General features: G+C 41.0%; 1 protein-coding gene across 1 annotated transcript in view; it reads right to left on the bottom strand.

The window, feature by feature from the left end:
• TGFBR2 (transforming growth factor beta receptor 2) overlaps window positions 1-7985 on the bottom strand; it is a 58729-nt gene extending 50744 nt beyond the window's left edge. Inside the window, exon 1 of the mRNA XM_027675447.1 lies at window positions 7674-7985. Coding sequence (XP_027531248.1) covers window positions 7674-7767 — 94 coding nt within the window. The 5' untranslated portion in view covers window positions 7768-7985. The remainder of the gene's footprint in view (window positions 1-7673) is intronic.
• Window positions 7986-15105: the final 7120 nt, after the last annotated feature.

Genomic DNA, 15105 nt, shown 5'->3' with positions numbered 1-15105 from the left:
TTTGCCCCTTGGTCGTCATTTCCCATTCTCCACTTTTCTTACTTATTAACTACACCAGGACTAGAAGCTTATCAGTGATGAAAGAGCTTCAGTTGAGGCAGTTGACAGCTTAGGAAATGTATAGAAGTGTTTTTAAAGGAAAGGCCTGGTCTCGATGAGAACCTTACATATTTATTTTTTGGGGGGACTACCTATCCCAAATCAATTCATCTGCATCCTCCAAAATTCTCCTCCCATGACTCTTTCTGGGCAAAAATACTTAATGATACCTTACAAGAAGTTTAGAGTCATCCTTTTTCCCCTGACTGTCTGAAATCTCCTATTCCTAATGTTCTGAGGACTTCCAAAAACTGCAGGCAAATTACTCTTTTGCTCCAAGAAAGAGAACCAGATCACTCTAGCTCTTGCAAGACTGATACCACAAAAGCCCTCTTGAGGGAATTACAGCCTCATAACATACAGTTGCCTATTATTTATTCTGTGGCCAGATTCTCAGATGGTATAAATCAGGGCAGGTTCCTTGCCTTCAACAGGGTAAGCTGATTTATGCCAGCTGACAGTCTGGCCCTGCATGAGTTCCACTTGCACAATGCTATGTTTTAAAGAGACCTGTTAAAGTGCCCCAGGCACGTAAGAACCATGTTTGGGTCTTTACTTGGAAAATGTTGCTCTGAGGAGTAAAACTGTGAGACCTTCCTGCTGCCCTCTGAGTGTACTGTTCAAATTCACTTTTCTAACAGAAGGAAGTCTCTAGGCCCTGACAGAGCCACCACAGCCTTGGGAACAAAATATAGATTTTCTAATGTCCCCTGCATAGACCATTTTTTTTAACAGAGCTTAAATGCTGCATTAAATGAAGCTCACAGGCAATGTTTTGGAGGAACTGATCAGCTGCACAGAGAGCAGAGGTGATCTTTCAGAACTCGTATTAATGGTCCCTATAAACAAGCTATAAGAAATGTGGTGTGGCTTTCAAATCACTGGCTGAACCTATGGCTTTGGCTGCTTGATAAATCTTTCCTTTTTACCTTAAAACCTCAGAGATATCTACTTACGGAGAAGAGCAACAGCTTGTTTGAGGGTGTGGGCTGTGGGGTACAAACGGAGGATAGTAGGAAACAGAAGACAGCTTTCTAATGCCTCTGGTTTCAGATTGCCATTTCAAAGGCACAGTGTTAATCCCAGGTGTCATTCTAGTGATGTACCTGCTGGGTTGTAAGCTGAAGGATGCTTTAGAGGAAGCAGACTCTTCTATCTGTTCCTGAAATCTACTAATTTCAGTCAAATTTTTGAAAAAATACCACTTTGGGTGAGTGGAGAACTGGAATCAGACTGTGAGGACTGTTAGTAATCAAAACAGTGGTTCTTTTGCATGACAGAAATTTCTGAATACAGCTTGTTATTATGATATGAAACAAAGACTAGAAGACACCAATCATTCAGAGCACTGCCATTCCCACCCAACAAGGAGAAAATGAACACATGGCTATAGGTCAGCTTTAAAAACACTGTCAGGAAAATGTTTTTCCTGCCCCACAAAGTGCTTCAACATCTCATACATTTTCATATTCACAACCAGAGTGAAACCAAAATCATTTGAAGTGGTGGGTGTGGGGATGTCTGTGCATGCATGCACAGCAAGAGAGTGAGAGCCCTCCAACATCCTGGAGAGAGTGGGTAGGGGGAGCTCCAGTTTCAAGTGTGAATTCTGTGAGTCAGACCACGCACTTGAGGCTGCCTTTCTTCCATTGACCAGTGATTATTCTAATTATTGATTAATGATTATTGCTCTTTTTCTCTATATCTTTCTATATCAGAAATTCCGCTGTGGACTATGGAAGAAAAAAAAAAGAAAAAGAAAAGAAAAAAAAAGAAAAGGTTTCCTGATGAAAGTTTAATGGAAACTGGTACATTTCCACAAATTGTTTCAGTTTTGACAAATCAGCATTTTCCCATGAAAAACAGTGTCAAAAACTCTCAACCAACTCTAATTCTAACCAGATTAACTCAGGGATGAATGCCAGCAGGAAGTTCTTTCTAAATACCAGTTGTTTGAGCAAAGGAAAACTCCTCCTTCCCCGGACAATCTTCCCAGAGGTGAAAAGGCTTAAAAACCCATATGAAAAAAAAGATAGGTAGTTCCAGCTGTAACAATTACAATGACATTCACAGCAAGAGAAAGAGCAAGGAAATGGCATATTAAAAAAAATACACACAAACATGGATGAACCAACAACTAGTATTTCCCCTGACACTGCCAATGTTACTGTTTCTTAAAATCTAAAACAGTTGCTAAACTTTGCAGCAATGCAAACAAATGAACATTAATCCATATGAACTGCAGGGCAGACCTCTTAATACATGCTTCAATTTAAATTCTGCTTAAATCCCTAGAAGCTGACAGACACACACAAATGATGGCATGTACTCAACCAATGCCAGCGCTGCTGCTGTGTCACTATGTCATATGAAGACATAATATGCAAAACAACTGTTGAAGATTCAGATGGGTCACTGAGAACCCAATTCTGCAAATATTTAGTATTGACTCATTGCTTACAGTGGCATACAGATCAGTAGCATTTGCCTTAACTACAATGCTCTGTCTCAGTGTGTGTGCCCACTCTTGCTGTAAAATCCTCTGTAGTAAGAAGTTTCTCCACTGTTTCTTAATATAATACTTATCACTTCTACCTGCCAGTGAAGTTAAACTTCAAAAGGACTTTGTCTGTCAAAACCAAAGCACACTCTTTATGATTCATTTTAGTCTATTTTAACCTTCCAGAATTAGATTTCATAAAAAAGCACAAGAATTTTGTCATCACCTTTTATTTTATTCTTGATATAAGAGTTTAAAAAACAGTCCCCATTATGCTGTAGGAAAAAAAGAAAAAAAAAAAGAAACAGAAACCCCTCTAACACCAAGAAGATTTAAGGCTAAAGACCCGGTAAGAAAACCAAAATCTCAGCACTAAGTCTCTTTAACTAGGACTCAGCCAACTTTTTTTTTTTTTTTTTTATCAGGGCTGGCTCTTCACTAATTCATGGTGGAAATTCCTTGTACTCTCCAACATCTGCACAGACTGGTTCATCTCTTGGTCAATTTTACTGAGTTTGCAATGCTCTGGCAACACAAACTATCTAATCTCCCTGGGATGTGCCTAACTGGATATTTCCCCCAAGTCAAAGGGCTCCTATGTGGCAAAGGAGATGATGCACTACTGGTCTCCCACCTGCCTCACAACATCCTTTCATTCCTCAGCTCACCAGGTGCCAGAAGGGCTGTAGGAACCATGGGCAGATCAGGAATGTAACAGCTCACCTGCCTCCTGCTGATCCCAGGAACACAAAGGTGGCTGGAAGCCCTGCCTTTCACTGTGCCACCAACTCTCTACTGTGGCCATGCCAACCAGTGTGGAGACTGCATGGGTCACTTTCAGTCAAAATCTGTCACTGCAGTTGTGATAATATTTAATACCTAGCTGATACAAATGCACCCTGCTACGCAAAATCCAAGAGTAACAGTTTAGGCCCCAGTAGTTGGTTTTGCTCATTCTGGCTATACCAAAAGTAAGACACAGCTCTTCTGAGTCTGAGAAGTGACAGAGGATGCTAGAAAAGTACATACAGCACATACATACCTTATTGACAAAAAAGTTCCTATGCTACAAATGCAAAAAATATCACCGTAAAAATATCTTGCAGAGGAAATATAAGCATCGGAAACTCCAAAAACTGGTGCTACAGGAATACTATGCTTTTTTCCTCCCCCTTAAAAGAGCAACTCCTGTCTAAAAGCCTTTGAAAAAAAACAAGCCCACAAAGAAACCCCACAAACTAAACCATCAGGAATTTTTCTTCTCATAAAAACCTGACACCATATTTGCTTCTAAATTCTGAGTTAACATTGTCACAGTGACAACTTTTATCAGGGACCATTATAGGACTCTGTATCTTTGAAACTAACAATTCATCCCAGAAAGGAGTATTTAACTTTGAAGCAATGTTGTTTGGCTAAATGTAGATTATCTAATAGTAAGTGTTCACAAAATGTAAGTGAAAAAATATTACGAATATGAAAAAATCTGAATTACCCCATTGCCCTTTTTTCTGAAATTACTTCTGAAACTGTTTCAGGGAACCTGTTATAACTCTATGTAACTCTACTAATGCTAATGGAAATATATTCATTTGCAGCAGTTTAAGATCCAGCTCATCATTTTTTAATAGAAACCATTCCTATATGGAATTCACCACCTGAATATTATAGAAGCATGTTAATGCCAAGGACCTAAAAATAGCAATTAAATAAAAGTGTTTTTCAAAGTCTTAGGTATAAAAGCCTTAAAATTCAAGGATACCCCATAAATAGAAGAAAACGAAATAATATCTCTGATCTATTCCTACTTACCTCCTGAAATACCTGAAAAATTGCCAGTTTTAATAGGGGGTAGGAATGCATTTCAGACTCAATCATGTTATAAACATGTTCCATCATGTTACAAGATGTTTTTTCTCCTACTTCCCTCTTGCAAATAATTGAAACTTTAAATTTGATTTTCACACTATAAAATTAACTAACTATGATATAGCTTTAAAAAAATTAAAGAGACACTAAGGCAAGTAGAGTTTGGCTGAATGGAAAATTAAGTTCCTGATGTTCAGAGATGAACAATTATTACACAGATGATTCCAAGAAACAAATTTCTGCTTATGATAATCTAAATATAAATTACAGATTGATATTCACTTGGACACAGCAGCATCAATTTCTTATGTGGGCAATAGCTGTTTTGTACTGCCATTTATTGATTAAATGCTCAATATACCATTCACGGTCATTCAAAAAAGTCACACCTTGTCCCTTTACTCTATGGAAAAAAACTTTAATTTTTTGTTTGTAGTACAGGACATGAGAGCATCTTTTTCAAAGCAGATTATTCCTATTAAGCCTGTTCATGAACTTGTGGGTTTGTCCAGAGTCTACAGGAATGTGACATTCCTGTTTAATATTTTTCTGTGAAGAACACTAAAATGAAATTTTGGCTGGGGCTTTATTAACCTATCTAACAAAAGTCAGCTGGTCAGTAGGCTTACCTGGGAATTGAGCTCTTCTGAGACTGATATCTCTACTTTTTCAACCTCACTGAACTGCTGAGCTATTACAAAGTAAGTAGCTCTTTTTTTTTTTTGTCTGTTTTGTTTTCCCCAAAACATTTGGCAGCTATAGTTTTCATTTCAATGTCAAATAACTACCAACCAAACCTCACACTTCTATCCCACAGAACTGTTGTTTTCTGACCAACTCTGCCTGCCATAATCACAATAGAATCCTATAGTTATTATTAAAACAACTTTTGGAGCTATAGGATAGATAGTTTGACAACAGGTCTACTCAGTTTTGGTTATTGTAGGGTGCAAATGAAGATCAGTATGAAAAATCCTGAATTGCAGCCAGTCTACATACTTTTTCCTCACAGGACCTACGATAAGAAAGAAGAACAACCTTTTAAGCTTTGTCCGCTTTTAAAAATCTACCTGTAGTTTGAGACTGTCTATAACTGGTTGATTGGGGGGGGGAAAGTATAATAATAAATAACACAAGATTAACAAAAGTGGAGCATACTCATTTAAAGTTTTTTTGCAATGGGAATCTGCAAAAATTTGGGTCTGGGGTAAAATAAACGTAATCACTAGTTGAAGCTGCACACCTCAAATTTAAAAAAATATAATTTTGGGCCCTGGGACACCATAGTGTCTTATTCTTACACTGTTTTTTTCTTCTGCCCTAAGCTTTCATTCAAAGGAATTGACCAACAAACAGATTGTCCTCCGAAGTATCTTTATTAAGTGTCTCTCCACCTTGGTGGAGAGGACACAGGGTTAACTCCACAAATGTACCTCTGCTTTTTCACATTTTCAGTGGGCTTACATAGCAATTTTTTCATAAATGTCATACACTCTTACATTTTTGTGGTTAGTAGCTGATAAACTAAATGGTTAAGCACACGTTACAATAGCATTCTATTTTACTTAGGTGTAAGACATATTTTCTGGCTTTCTTGTTAACACTTGTCTACATGCCTAAAAGCAACAGTTAGTTACCTATCTGTTCCTCCAAGCTTGCTTATGTATTTTTGAAGCAACAGTTAGTTAACTATCTGTCTCTCTCACAAGAGCGGTTCCCTATTCGCAGCTAGCAGTTTTGAATATTCGGTTAAGTTTTCTAATTTGCTAAGTCACACTAAACCAGACCTGCTTATGCTAATCACAATTACAATATAAAGTTGACAATTCTTCGTCTCAGCTTCCATGAATAACTTTGCAGGTATGTAAAACCTGTTGACTTTGACAGGATTATCAATGAAGCATGAAGTTATTCATAACTGTACATAGCTAATGGCAGCAGTTATACAAGGGTTATCTGCTTTATGTTATTATGTTTCAGCCACAATTTTGGGATCAGTATGGACCATGAATGGACCACAAGGGAGAATCAGAGGGCACAGAGCAAAATTGGTAGCAGCCCAATTGTCTGCATATCTTACCTGAAGACTAAAACTAGATGTGATATCACAAGACATCTCAGAAATCTACTTAATTCTTCAAAGGTGTTTCAGATGCAGTTTTGCTGCAATCTGCTGTTCTCTCTTTAGGTTCACCATTGGGCTGCAACATGATTTAGGGCCTAACCTTGCTGTTACAGATTTGAGTTCACAGATGAGGGTAACTACTGGTAGGACAGAGACAGAAAGCTCCTCAGGGCAGGGACCTTGTTTTTACAGCAGAATTTTAAGCTCTTAGTACATTATAAATTATGATATGAAGAATACTGCAAGTCACAGCCTCAAAAACCTATCTAAGGATGCCTTGGTAAAAGCAGAGTAAGGAATGTAAAGTGTCATTTAAGAGTGAGTCAACATGCGCAGTCAGCGCCACAGGAATGACTGCTACTCAGTCCAACTGCTCACAGTCACGGGCTAAACTCCGCTGTTGGCAGAAACTCACATGAAAACCAAGCTTTTGGTAACCAACTGCAGATCCACGAGGAGCGGGATCTCTGGCCACGCACAGGCCCTCGGCTGGGAGAGCCGGTAAGCAGGGCTCAAGCCCTCAGGCCATGTCCACCCGAGGCACCTTCCAGCCCTGTCCCCGTGGCTGTGCAGGGAGAGCTGCTCCGAAGGGCTCAGGAGGCGCGGGCCGCGGGTCCCGTCGTCCCGCCGCCCGCGGGCACACGGTGCGGGCCGGCACCAGGTGCGGGAGCTGCCGCAGCAGCTGCAGGCACGGCTGGGCGGTCGTTCCCCCGGCGACAGCAGGCAGCTCCCGAGATGCCCTCTCCGGGCTCCTCCGGCCTGAACAGACCCTGCTGATTTGCTGCCAAATCGGCTCTTTTCTCCCCCGTCTTCCCTCCACGGACGGACCTCAGCTTTGGCCGCGAAACCCCGAGATTCCGAGTTCTTACTTCCCAGCTTACTTTCCCTCAGGGCCATCAACAAACACGCTCACCCCTCCCGAAATGTTTCCAGCCTCAAAACTTAGCAACCGTTGTCCCCCGCCTCCCGCGGCGGACTCCTGTCGCTTGTCCCTCGCCTCCTGCCCCCCTCCCGCCCCACTCCGCTGCTGCCTCCGGCCCCAGCAGCTGTCAAAGGCAGCCCGGGCCGGCGCGCACTTACCCCGGAGCACAGCGGGGACCGAACTGCCCATGAGGACCCAGAGGGAAAGGCGCAGCAGCAGCCGCCGCAGGCTCCTCGGTAGCCGGGGAGTCATCGCGGAGCCGGATCGGCACGGCCGGCGAGCCGCGGGCGGGGCGCGGGGGCGGCGGGGAGGCCGCGGCGGCGGTGGCGGGGCCGGCGGGGAGCGGGGCTGCGCGGCTCCGCTGCTCGGGACCGCGGGTGACTCACTGAAAACTTCACTTCGGCGCTGCAGGGGAAACAGGAAATCTTAAACTTCGCAAACAGCTGGGCAGGACTTTCTTACTCTTACAGTAGTTCCTTCTCCCCCTTCCCACAGTCACCCCCTCCCCTGCGCTCGCCCTTTTTCTTTTTTCTTTTTTCTTTTTTTTTTTTTTTTTCATTTAACATGAAACCTCACCCAGTTTGATGTCAATCATCTGCTAGAGGCCAGCCCCTCTCAGGTCTGGCTCTCCCACCACAAGCGCGTCGGAGCCAGCCCCGACGTGCAGCCCAGATCCCTGCGCCTGCCTCCCTCTGAGGCGGGGACCGGCCACAGCCACCCGCCCGCGCTGCCGGGCCCCGGAGCTGCACCGGGGCTGGGGGCAAGGCTCAAGGTCGAGAGGAAACGGCCAGCTCGGAGGGCTCCTTCTCCCTCCCAGTTGAAAGAAGACCCAGTCATATCATTTGGGGCACGGGGACTTTCCAGAACTCCTGCTGACATCCGTATCCCTGACCTTAACGATGCTGCTGCAGCCGGTTTCCCCCTCTGCGGAACTGGTATCGGAAAGAAGGACGTAATCCCCAGAAGAACTAAAGCAGGGAGCAGGGGAGGTTGAAGTCAGGGTAATAGTAGGAAACGTTCACACAGACTAGCTGGGCACTCAGCTTGCAGACGTTGAAGCTGGCTGGAGCAACTTGTCAGCTGCTTCTTATTTTGCACTTACCTCCAAATGGGCTGGATGTGCAATACTTGGTCTCGAATGCCATGTATGTGACACAGATTAAGTTCTTCTCCAGCCCTCCCCAAAGCAGTTTTTACCAGAGATTTTACCTTCTCCAGGAACGAAAAATTGCACCTATGATTCAGGAGTAGGACCACACTGATGATGCCAGCTTTGTATAGCCCAGTCAGAGATTGTAAGAACCATTAGACTTTCAATCTGAATAAGTCTTGAGCTTTCTGCCAGTATAAATCCAGCCATTGCATAGTGAGCAGTTGTCTTGAGACTCATTTTTGGCTCACAGTCTCCCTTCCTCTCTGAGTTAAATGGGTGGGTACTGATGGAAGGGCAAACTGATGCACATGGGGATAATTTGAAGGTGTTCGTTCTTTTGTCTCGGCTACAGCACTAGAGATACAGATCTGGGTATTTCAGAAAATGGCCTAAGGCTTCAGGGGAATATATGTAATCATGCTCTGACTGTCCCAGATCAACTCTGCTTGAATTTGGAAATGTTTGCATAAAGAATTTAATTGGCCTATAATAGACGTAAAAAAAAAAATCAATGTGATTTTATGTAAATTGAGTTTTAAAAACTCCCTAAATGCATATTTTCACCATGCCATCTCAGTTGATGGTGTAAAGTCACATAAAACTCTCCAAGAGCATTTTCCTCTCCCTCACCCTCTTTAAATACAGTCAAGATTCACTCAAGCACAATCTCTACCTTCCAGAGGTAAGAAAAATTTTGGACTCCTTTGAGCACAGACTGGAGTGTTCTTATCAGTTCCTGTGCACTAGCTCTGTGCTTGACTGAGTTTTCAGTATCCACTTAAACAAAAGCATTTCTCAACCCCCGTTAGTATATAAGGAGTGCTGTACATTGCTGTCTCCTTGTAGCTGTCAAACTACAGGTGCCAAAGAGCTGCTGTTTGCTTAGAAAGTTGGCTGTGTACGCAGAAATTTCCTATTAGTTTTTGGTGACGAACTTCCAACATGAAAAAGAGGTTTAAATGCCAATAAATACAGATTTAATGCTACTATTCAAACCTGTCACAATCCAGGCATGACGTGGCAAGCTGGCCTCTGCCTCGCTTGCATCTCTCTCCCTCACATGAGTTCCATGGCTCTTCTTCCGCATGGGCACATTCTGACCAGTCTCTCTCACCTAGAGTCTGGCACTAGGAGAGGGGCTTGCAGGAGATGGAGGCCTTGGGAAGGGCTGTACTCAGGTCTCCAACAGTCTCACACCCTTGAGTGCAGCATGGCATCACAGCTCCTCTCTCTCACATGAGGTAAAATGGCACCTGTTACCCAGTAAGTGAGGAGTCTATGACAAATTGACTTCAGAAGTCTGATATTTCCATGTAAACATTGCTTTTATTTTCACAATACATCATGCAGTGAGGACTGTGCTACAGCTGCACTTTGGATGTTCAGAGAACCCGTGAGAGTGCTAGGTGCTACTAGAAAGTTTTTGGGTGGAAGGAAGGTAGGTATCCTCAGTGGAGGAGTACTGACTTTGTCGCCCACAGCCTATGTGGAAGTTGAAGTAACCCTGATTTGGTTCACAGATTTGTCCCAGACAGGCTTATTAGTAAAATCTCATGTTCTACCTTTGAATACTATAAGTCTCCCCATTAGGGCCTAAATGCAGCTTAATCAGGATTTCCTGGACAACCAAAATATATAAAATAAGACTAAGCTGGTCATTTCTTTCCATTTCCTTGTTCATAGTTCCCAGTTCCCTATTTGCAGATAGCAGTTTATTACTTACTTCTAGATTGAAACTCTGAGCATTCAACCTCAGTTGAATACCTGACTGAGGTAGAGAAAGAGTCCCCTTTGAAGAGGAGCAGATTAAAGACCTAAATAATCAACTCCAGCCTGATAGGGTAAGAAAGGGGCAGCTAATTTCAGTTCCTCACTCAGAAAGGCAAAATATTGAAACACAGAATATTATATATTCTTTCTTAGCCTTAGAAGGATATATCCAGAACACAAACAGTCTGGTACCTCTTGAATCTCAGGGCCTCCTAGTGAAGACAAACTAAGTACTTGCTGTAGTTTTAGGTACAGTTTTTAAAATAGTCCATAAAAACTACTGAGTATAAATTATCTCTCTTTGTTATTACAACAATTTTTTAACTTTCAGTATAGTGCTTTTGTCAAAATCCCATGAGAACTACAGCATTATTCTCATAGAAGAACAGTTTCAACCTTCTACAAAACTTGCAGTGGTACTAAAAACTGTTGTTTCACTGTACTTAATATACACTCCACTCAAAACCATTCTATGCACAGTCAAGAACTGCTAATGCATTCAATAAAGCAATTCTTTTGATTAGTTTATTAACTTCAGTGTTGTTTTGTTTAAGAATCCCAGAACAAGATAATTCTGAGACCCACTGATTCAGAGTTAGGCCTATACTGTTTTACTAACATAATATAATATTCACGCCTATATAAAGCTTATATATGTGATGTAGGGTGAAGACATCTCACCTTACTTTGGCTGTCTAAAAGTTAGCCTTGGAGTGAAGTTCCAAGAGATGATTGAGACAACCCACCACCTTTCCTGCCATCTAAAGGAGCAGTCTCGTTTTTTTGGCTGTAGTGGGATAGTCCCAGATCAGGTTCAAGAAGGAAAGGCTAGAGGACAAATGCTGGATGAACAGAACTGTCATTATGGTCGCAGCAGGCTATTAGATCAATTACATTCCCTCAGTCATCCAAGGATGGAAAGGAGTCCAGATATTTTAAAAACCTTCTAGACTCATGAGCTGATAATAGAGAGCAGAGTTAGCCCAGACATCTACTTTTTAGGTATCTGATGTTAGATGATGTGAATCGTAAAGAAAATGCTCTTTGAATTGTATACATCATATAAAGTAAGCTACAAGATGCTTTACCGACTGGCAATCATTGGAGCTACTTCCTGTGATATTTGTTTGGAATGACACAAGGAAATCAGGTACATAGTATGTTGATATTACCTTGACAAAACTGCTAATGACAAAACTGGACTAAGTAGTTTGACCCAAATAAAAGCATTGATGACTCTGAATAAGTTTTGTCATAACTACTTTCAAAATAAAATAGGAAATTTGCTTGAAAAATTGACACATCCCTTTTCAATGTTTTTGGTATGATACAGTTCGGGTTTTGTTTTGAAGCAGACAAGTAGTTTTAAATTTTTTTCGTTCTCTCCATGTAACATATTTTTAAAAAAGGATATGGGAACAACATAAAACACTTTAATTTCACTGCAGTGAAAGTTTATTTTTTAGGGAAATTTTGGTATTTCAGTTCAAATCAAAGTCAAATTTTGTAAGCTTGTATCGTTCGAAACTCAAAACCTCTGTTCCCTGCAGCCCTTTGTTCACAAAACTAACATTTGCCTGCTAATTTTCAATTGAGGGTGCTTGGCATGGAGTATTGGCCTTGCAGCACTCTTGATAAAAGCTCTGCCTGTCATGTGTATCATTCCTCTTTGGACTACTGTGAAACTGTTTTGCCTTGTATCACTGCTTGCATCGTATTTCTCTCTTAATTTAGGTTATCATAGAGTGCAGAATTATAGCTACACCTAAATGCAGTTTTCTTCTTTTGCATAATCACTGGTTTTAACTTGTTAATAATGATTTGCACCATTATAAGAACAAAAGCACCCTCAAGCAAGGACATTTCAAAAGGTTGCATTTATTGTAAAATGTTTTGAAAAATTCATAAAAAGTGTTTGGACTTAACACAGCATTATGCTTATCTCACAGATATAATCAAATTAAAACATCTGTTGTGTGTAATCATCCGTCAGAAGCAGGAAATCAGCTCGTTATCAACTCCTGCATACATCAGAGGCAACAAGAATAATGTTATCTTCAAGATTTATCTTAGTAAAGCTTTCTGTACAAACCTCCTGAATGACACTTAGCAAAATAAAAGTTTGAAATATTATTCTAATTAGCACTAGACTCTCAGGGCACTGCTCTTCACATGATCTCTGACTTTTAGCTATAATGCAAATCAGCCATTTTTAAGGTTCACCAAATTGACTTGTTCTGTGTTTACTGTGTATGTAAAAATACCCCCCAACAGTGAAAGCAGAAGTACATTGGTGCCAGAGGAGATATCCTTCCGCAGTGCTTCTGACAGGAAGGACCTCTAATCTCACCACACAACCTTTTAAAGGAAAACTTCCATTCTATTTTTTCAAAAGCAAAGGACATTTGGAGACTTTATGCTGTCTTCTTCAGCTTCTTGTACTTCTCACAATGGGTATTTGAGCTGGGGAGAAACCTTGCACATCTCCATAAATGTGTTGTATCTTTTGTCTTGAATCTTTTACGTGTACAAAGAACTGGTAAAATTAAGTATAGATGATGTTGCATTTTTAAAAGACATGGAAGCAAATTATTACAGATATACTAGGGAGATAATTTAAATTACTCAAAAATATGGTTACCCGTGGAACCTGTCTCCATTACCATGTAATTTGTAGTACATTATCATCAAAGCTTGTTTTTATAGGCTCTTCATTGGAAAGAATTTGAACACTGGATGCCAAGCCTCAGAAAATATCTGAAACTATCAAAGAACTTCAGTAGTATAACAGAGGCCCTTCTGTTTCATTTTTCCCACAGGAACAAAAGGGAGTTGTGAATCTATGATAGAGTATATCCCTAGATCTAATCTAAAAGAATCTCAATACTTCAACCACAAAGCCCCAGAACTGAGGAAAGTATCCTCCCACCCCACCAAGCAGAAGATCATGTCTCTGTTATTCAGGAATGCAGCACACTGATGATGTTAAACTGGCTCATTTGACCGGATCTTTAAACAAATTTATTTGCGATACCACAGCTGTTCCTCTCAGAAAGGAAATGCATGGTTCCATAATTTTTATCTGCAAGGCAACTTTATGGTCTGTGGTCACAGGAGGTGGCTACTGTGCTTTAGAGGTCAGAAGCAAGCAGTTCAGGAGGATCCAGAATGCCTTGGGAGTTAGATATTGTTCCAACAGTGCTGACCCTGTAACAAATGAGCTAACTGTGGTTTCCAAATAACTTAGCTGATAAAATTCACTTTTGCTATTTTCCTCCTCTCTGACTAAGACCTTCATCAAACTAGCCTGTGAGCTCCTTTTTTGGTCTGTGCACACACAGTTTCCCACATCTTTCAGTTGATGTAACATCTCCTCAGTTGGAAGATGCTTTCCGTGCAATCCTACCAGCCCTGAATGTTGGGCAGGCATTTCCCTTCACAACTCAGGCCAGACTTGCTACCATCAATAGTTTCAATTCCTGGCTGTAGCAGTCTAATACAGAGCAGTGCAAATTACATACTTCTCACCTGAAACTCTCAGGTGTGAAGGATTTCTACTCCATCTGGTAAGTGTGGACAAACCTTGGAGGCATTAAAGACCTCTGCAAGGATCAGGAAGAGATTGTTAATTCACAGCTTCAGTGATGTTCACTGCTCCTTGCATCACTAGAACAGTATAGGGGCTATTAGAGAAAAAACTTTAATGCAATTTACACCCATTTTGTTACCATTTTTTCAATATTAAAGTGTTAAAAAATGTCATTCACTGAGAATTAGATGCTTTGAAGCTAATAAAAGATGCACGATTGACTGCACTGTCTATGAAGAAAGAACACGTGTTTTCTGTCAATTTGGCAATTCTGCAGTGTCAATTTCTCGAGTTCTATGACTTCAGCGAGGGAATAAATGCACACCGCTGGTTCGAAGTCAGTTTTTCCTTCCATAGAAAGATGTATAACATCTCTTGCTCAACTCTGCCTTGTCTGTAAGAATATTTTTATGTATCTGGTGACCTATGGCTGGAGAAAGTGATTTGGTAATTCTCCTGCCTATTACAAATTGAGGTACAATTGAGAATGATGAAGGATGAGAGTGTGAGTGAATATCTGGTGTCTCTTCACATGATTTGAAGTATAGATAAGGAGGCGTCTTGTCCAGTGCTACCATAGTTTGGTGTCTGAATCATGCAGCAATTGGAACTCTCCTGTCCTGAAGGACCTCTGCCCATCTAATATTAAAAAAATGCTTAGAAACTGAGGAATTTGTAGACTTTATGGTGAGGTAAACATGACAGCCAGGCAGCAGTGTGGGATGTACAGAGAAGTGTAGTGGTGCTCCTTAGAGAGTGAGAAGATCATGTTGAAGTCAGACTGAATTTTGTGAAGAGCTTTTATAGCACTTGCTATTTGATGCATGTATTTGCTTACCTTAAGTATTAGCCTGGTTTTTATCTTTTCTTTCTTTGATGATTTTTTACTGTAATTCAAAAATAAGAAAAGAACAAAAAATCAACTTCAGTAATCTCCATCACAAATGAAAAATAATTTACAGCTGTCTACATGACATTATTCTTTTATGATTTAAATGTTTTCCCTTTAAAGGGCATGCTGCTCTGTCTTTCTTTTCTTCATTTTGTTTCCTTTTTTTGCCTCTGTTCTTTGTTTTCC

This window comes from Neopelma chrysocephalum, unplaced genomic scaffold (genome assembly GCF_003984885.1).
Source record: "Neopelma chrysocephalum unplaced genomic scaffold, ASM398488v2 Primary Assembly neopelma1_26, whole genome shotgun sequence".
Lineage (NCBI taxonomy): Eukaryota > Metazoa > Chordata > Aves > Passeriformes > Pipridae > Neopelma > Neopelma chrysocephalum.
The sequence above is the reverse complement of the archived record's forward strand: the minus strand, read 5'-3'. Positions and strand labels throughout refer to the sequence as shown.